At 53.5% G+C, this 6,748-nt stretch overlaps 2 protein-coding genes across 2 annotated transcripts; both read right to left on the bottom strand.

Moving 5' to 3' along the window:
• Positions 1 to 1,697: 1,697 nt before the first annotated feature.
• LOC136528734 (predicted GPI-anchored protein 58) lies at positions 1,698 to 4,038 on the bottom strand. Its single transcript, XM_066521710.1, has 4 exons — positions 4,015 to 4,038; positions 2,610 to 3,400; positions 2,172 to 2,279; positions 1,698 to 1,726 (listed from the first exon to the last, which is right to left on the bottom strand). Exons 1-3 carry the CDS (start codon positions 4,036 to 4,038, stop codon positions 2,189 to 2,191), a joined length of 906 nt encoding a protein of 301 aa, XP_066377807.1. The 3' UTR covers positions 1,698 to 1,726; positions 2,172 to 2,188.
• Positions 3,771 to 5,769, bottom strand: LOC136528736 (uncharacterized). Its single transcript, XM_066521712.1, has one exon. It carries the CDS (start codon positions 5,767 to 5,769, stop codon positions 5,110 to 5,112), a length of 660 nt encoding a protein of 219 aa, XP_066377809.1. The 3' UTR covers positions 3,771 to 5,109.
• Between the last annotated feature and the right edge of the window lie 979 nt (positions 5,770 to 6,748).

Consider the following 6,748-nt stretch of genomic DNA (forward strand, 5'->3'; position numbering starts at 1 on the left):
CTCGCCTTTACATTGTCCTTCGTCTTATCCTTAATGTCCATGATCGTTCCCAAAGCGCCTCGGCAACATTCTTCACGGTGTGCATTACATCAATGTTGTGTGGAAGAAGAAGGTCGTTATAATAGGGGAGCATCATCAAGGGCGACTTATGAGTCCACATATGCTCCTCACCATATCCCACGAACCTACCATCTTTTTCATTGATCCGGAGAGCATCTATCTGATCATGAACCTCGGCACTGGTCATCATCTGTGGTGCGGGGTCTGTAACCATGACACCTTTAGTAAAGTTCTTGATGTCTTGTCTGAATGGATGCTCAGCAGGGAGGAATTGTTGATGTTTGTCAAACGCGGAATATTTGCTGCCCTTCTGCAGCCAATTGAACTGCAGAGCTGCCATGCACAAGGGGCATGGAAACTTCCCGTGAACACACCAAGCGCTGAATATCCCATATGCTAGGAAGTCATGCATGGAGTATTGATACCAAACATGCATGTTGAAGTTTGTCTTTGTAGCTCGATCGTATGTCCATACACCATGGTCCCAAGCATGGACCAGTTCATCGAACAAAGGCTCCATGAACACACCCATGTTATTCCCAGGGTGTTCTGGAATTATCAACGACAAGAACACATTCTGTCGTTGGAAGGAGACGCCAGGGGGGAGATTGAGAGGGATAACAAACACGGGCCAACAAGTGTATGGGACAGCCATCATTCCATAAGGATTGAACCCATCTGTTGCCAGTGAAACACGCACATTACGTGCCTCCCCACTTTTGTTACGATGAATGTTATCAAAGTGATGCCATGCTTCACCATCGGCTGGATGTACCATCTTCTTAGGACTGTATCTTTTTCCATTTTTGTGCCATATCATCTGTTTCGCGGATTCCTCTGTCATGAATAGCCATTGGATCCTCGGTATGAATGGAAGGTACCGTAGGATTTTCACTGGGTATGGACTCTGCCTCTTCTCACCATCACCAGAGTCTACCTCCAGATACCTAGAGGATTTACACTTTGGACAGTACTTTGCATCCGCGTGTGCTTTTCTAAAGAGGACGCAGCCCTTCGGACAAGCATGTATCTGCTCATATGGCATCTTAAGTGCACGAAGGACCTTCTGCGATTCGTACATGTTCTGTGGCAGAAGGTGACCGGCCGGAAGGATGGAGCCAATAACTGTCAACATTTCATCAAAGTTCTCTCGACTGAGGTTGAACTGGGACTTTAAGGCCATTAAGCGTGAAATGCCATCAAGCTTTGAAATCTGTGTGTGGCCATGAAGGGGTTTCCCTGCCGCAGACAACATGTCGTAATACGCCTTTGCGCTTGCCTCTGGCTCCTCCTCCTCCTGCTGCCTACATCCTTCAGCGAAGTGTGCTTCGTGAAAGTCATCTAACCAAGCTGCTACCCTGGCATCAGCATTGTAATCCTCGACACGTGGTCTCACCACCTCCTCTCTCACACGATCGGCTTCACCGTGGTGGGTCCACTGGGTATAGTTTTTCGTAAATCCATGCCTAGCCAGATGTGAAGTCATCACCTCCTTTGTCTGCCTCTTTCTGTTCTTACAGTTGATGCAGGGACAAAAAACGGCACGCACTCCGGGAGCCTGGTCAAATACTTGCTTGATGAAAGCCTCGGTCTTGTCGACCCATTCTCTGGTAATCTCACGGGCGCTCCGGCGGCCCGAGTACATCCACTCACGGTCATCCATCCTCTAACATATATATCACCAAGTAATAAATATAACCATGGACTTGCATCTACACGTCGTTCCTACCATCTAATAGGTAAGGATAGGTCCTAATCCCACCCGAGGATGCGTCGATGGTGTTAGTTCCCATGGTCTGGTCCTATCCGAAACAGAATTTCGGCATCACCTCCCCGCTGTTCTCCAAATACACGTCCCGACAGGGAGATTGTGTATCCAGAGAACAACAGGAAGGTACTGTCGAAACTCTATCTCGGATCGGAGCAGACCATGGAAACTAACACCATCTGCGCATCCTCGGGCTGTCCAAAAAAACATGGACAATTCGAAACAGATACGGTTATTGATATGCAAAGATTTGCATATTTCTAACCGTATCTCTTTCGAACGGGAGACACCTAACTGGGTTATGTGGAGATACATGACCAGGACAAAGAAAGAGTGGTTATACCTCAGGTGGCGGTGAAGTCAGGCTAGCGGGGCCGTGGTGGGTCGGTGCAGTGGCGAGGCGACGCGGTGCGGGCAGACCTGGGGACACCAGGGTACTCCGACTCGGCTCCTGCAAAAAGAAAGAAAGAAGGAAAATAACGTCAACTCAAAAATTCGGCAGCATCTCCCCTGAACAGTGAGGTTTCCAAACCTGAAAGAAAACCACGGCACGATGGCCGACAACCACATATATATCAAGGAACCACATGCAGCTTAATTATCAACTACTACTACTCTAACTACTACAACTACAACTACAACTACACTAACTACTACTACCACTACTAATACCACTACTACAACTACTAACTACTAACTACTACTAATACCACTACTAATACCACTACTACAACTACTAACTACTACTCACTACTACTACCACTAATACTACTTAGTATACCTTGTTCCTCTCCGCGGAGATGGCGAGGGCGAGGGCGAGGCCAACGGCGAGGACGAGGCCGAGGGCGAGGCCGACGGTGAGGACGAGGCCAAGGCCGAGGGCGAGTCGAGGCGCGCGCGAGGGCGAGTCAGAGCGCGGGCGAGGACGAGCCCGAGGGCGAGGACGAGGAGGGGCGCGGGCGAGGACGAGGGCGAATCGGGGCGCGCGCGAGGGCGAGTCAGGGCGCGGGCGAGGACGAGCCCGAGGGCGAGGACGAGGAGGGGCGCGCGCGGCGGGGCGGGAGAGGAGGGGCGCGGCCGGCGCCGGGGCGTGGCGTGGCTGGGGCTGGGCGAGCTTGGACGGCCTGGCCGGCCGTGGAGGGGCTGGGGCGGGTCGGCGGCCGCCGCCGGCACACGTGGGCGGGCGTGGCGGGATGGGGCGGGCTGGCCGGGCTGCGGCGGCGGCGTGGCTCGGGCGGCGGCGTGGCTCGGGCGGCGGCGTAGCTCGCGGCGACGGCGTGGCTCGCGGCGGCGGCGAGGCTCGGGCGGAGCGGCGGCGGCAGCGCGCGCGGCCGGGCTGCGGCGACGGTGTGGCTCGGGCGGCGACGTGGCTCGGGCGGCGGCGTAGCTCGCGGCAACGGCGTGGCTCGCGGCGGCGGCAGCGCGCGCGGCCGGGCGTGGCGGGCTGGGGCGAGCAGGAGCGGGTTGCGGGGCTGCGGCGGCGAGAGAGTGAGAGAGATAAGGCCCGAAACGGTTAAGTGGAAGGCACTTTGCCGAGAGCCAGATCTGGGAGGCTCTCGGCAAACCTTCCACCTTTGCCGAGAGCCCCCCGATCCGGCTCTCGGCAAAGTTTTTTTTTTCAAATTTCGTTCGAAATTTTTAACTAGCTAACTGCACAAAAAAATATTTAAAAAAAATTATTGTTTGCCGAGAGCTACTCTCGGCAAAGAAAACTTTTTTTAAATATTTTTTATTCGTCTAACAAACTGAACAAAAATGATATTTCTCAAAAAAAATTAAATATTTGCCGAGAGCAGCTCTCGGCAAACCTATTCGCCGAGAGCCAGCTCTCGGCAAACCATTGATCCAGGCTAGGTAAAAAAAAAGAAATCTGCGCCGAGAGCGGGCCCAGTTGCTCTCGGCAAAGAAGCTTTGCCGAGAGCAATCCCCTGAAGCTCTCGGCAAAGAATATCCAAAAAAAATTAATAAATAGCAAACGGCTCCGGAAAAATACGAAATTTTGCCGTGTTGCAACTTATGCTCTCTAATGGCTATACAAAAAGTTTGGAACTCCAAAACTAATTCGACCGTGACATTGTTTGAAAATCCTAGTGGATCCTTCTCAACTTTATGAAACTTATTCGGAGATGTCTCAGATTGTAAGAATCATACGCAACCACTTGTGCGAAACATTTTCAATTTTTTACCACAGCCTCCAAGTGTGATACCATGACTTCATTGCAAATATCACAATTTTCCGAATTCGTTTCCTTTTATTAAGAATTTTTAAATCGTTCGGCGACATATGTTCGTGGTCTTCGATTAGTAAAATAAAAGGTGAAAAAAACGTCAACAAGATGTTATTTGCCCCCAATAATGCATAAATAGCATGAATATCATTTTCTACTTAATTTGTTCCCGTGTTTAAATCAATCGCTGTTCAAATTTTAATCGATTAAAAAAACTCCTTGAAATGCAATTAATTAATTATATATAGCAAATAATTACAAAAATACACAAAATTTTAATATTGAGTACAACCTGTAGTATGTGTATAGAGAAAAAAAGTTTGGAGCATATAAAAGAAAAAACAATTTAATTGGAGAGAGTTAGGAGAAGAGAAACACATGCACATGAAATATAGAAACCACGTTTGCCGAGAGCCTGGGAGGGGCTCTCGGCAAATATTCACCGAGAGCAGCTCTCGGCAAACAGTTTTGCCGAGAGCCATAACGTTGGGGCTCTCGGCAAAGTGGTGACGCCGTCAGGGCAAGTCACGGCGATGGGCCCACGGCAATGTTTTGCCGAGAGCTTGATTTTGCCGAGAGTGCGGCCCACGGCAAAGGCCTATTTTGCCGAAGGTCATTTTTTGCCGAGCGGGGCTCTCGGCAAAATGGCCCACTTCGCCGAGAGTTGTTGTTTGCCGAGATGCAGACCCACGGCAATCTTGTGAGTTCCCGACGGCCCGTGTTTGCCGAGAGCCGCGCTCGGCAAACGGTTTCTTTGCCGAGATCCCGCGTTTTTGCTCTCGGCAAAAATCGCGGCTCTGGGCAAAGGACGTTTTTCCGGTAGTGAGCCGTGGCCAGTGCCACGAACGGCGCAGGGTCGGCGTCCTCCTCCTGGAAGACCCAGTGCACCGGCGCGGGCGCGGGCTCGGGCTCGGGATCCTCCTCCGCGAGAACCCACTGAGCGTACCCGGCACTCTCGGTGTCGCCGAGCTGGGCGAACAGCTTCTCCCCCGCCGCCTCCTCGTCAAGCGACGTCACGCCGAGGTTCAGTGCAGCCTCGTACTCCTCCTCCGCCTAGGCCGCGTACGCAGCCTCGTCGCGCTTCTTCTTGCAGCACTCACGGGCCCAATGGCCGGATTTGCCGCAGTACTTACACTCATCGCTGGTCTTCTTCTTCTTCCCGTTGCCTCCGGTGGGAGGCTTGGAGCCGCCGCCGCTTCCACCGCCGCGAGCACGGCGCTGGTTCAAAGACCTGCCTCCACCCGACGATCCTTCGCCGGAGAGCTGCAACCGTGACATCACGCGTGCCACCAACTCGTCCTCGGTGAGGTTGAGGCTCGACGCAGAACCCCCTCCACCGCTGCCAAGATCATACCGCTCCTCTGCTGCCTTGAGCCGCCCTATCAACTCCTCCACAGACAGAGTACCGAGATCGAGAAGGGTTTCAATCGCCATCACGATCTGTGAATACCTTGGTGGAGTGGCCTGCAGGAACTTCCGCACGATCTCCGGCTCGGTGTAGCCGTTGTTGAGGACCTCCAACTGGTTGGCGAGGTCGGTGATGCGGATGCCGAAGTCGTCCACGGATTCGCCATCCTTGAACTTGAGCGAGTCGAACTCGCGCCGCAATGTGTTGGCCTTCGCCAGGCGCACCCGGTCCACGCCGAGATGCGTCTTCTTGAGCGCCTCCCATGCGATCTTGGCCGTAGCCTTGTTCGAGATGGCACCCTGCATCTCCGGAGGCACGCCAGCGCGATCACCTCCAAAGCCTACGGTCGTCGGTGTAGTCGATGGTGCCGACGTTCACCGCCGTGCACAGGCCTCTCGCCTGTAGCTTCAACCGCATCATCCCCGCCCAAGAATAGTAGTTGGTCTTCGTCAGCAACGGGTACTGCCCGCTGCCGGTCTCCCTCACAACCCACCTGGCTGACTGTGATCGCCATTGCCACCGGTTCCGGCGCCGCCGCGACCTCCGCGTCGCGGCGATGCTGATCGATGCCTGCGATCCATGATAGCAGCAACGATCACACGGAAAACAACCTGACTCTGGTACCAATTGAAGTCTTCGCTCGCCAGCATGCTTCGCCGGAGACGAGGAAGACAACCCCTGGATCACAGGGTGAACACGCACGAACACACACAAACTCAGGCGAACTCAGTGGATGAACTCCGATGGTTTTGGTGGTGCAAATATCACACCTTTTCTGTTACTCTATTGCTGATTAAATAGGCAAAGATTACATGGCCAGAACGGCCCTTGATCCTACTACGGCGCTCACGCCATGGACCCGGACTGGTCCGCGCCGTCCCACGAACGAGCACACAGTGAGCGCGATCACCACTACTTGCTAAGTCTATTCAGCTAGATGGAAGGGAAGCCACTGCACGAACACAGCATGCATCAGGCTGTTACAGACGCACTCGACTGGGCTAGGATCGAGTCCAAGTTTCCTATCTATAGCCGGACTAAGAATAGGAGCTGAGATTTGAGCTTGGATTGGAACGCCTTCCGCGCTGTGCCCCGTCGTCCTCGAGAACGACGACCTGTCCGTCTGGCCGTGCACGCCACAGCGAGTCAGCGACAGGGGGTCACTCTCACTCACTCCACACCATGCTGTTCGAGTTGCATCCGTACGTAGGTGCGTGGCCACAGCTTAATTGAAAGTCGAAACTTCGGTGTCCCGGAAGATGGAGGCGGCGGCGGCGTCGGCGT

The sequence above is a fragment of the Miscanthus floridulus genome, chromosome 19 (genome assembly GCF_019320115.1).
Source record: "Miscanthus floridulus cultivar M001 chromosome 19, ASM1932011v1, whole genome shotgun sequence".
In the NCBI taxonomy this organism is placed as follows: Eukaryota; Viridiplantae; Streptophyta; class Magnoliopsida; order Poales; family Poaceae; genus Miscanthus; species Miscanthus floridulus.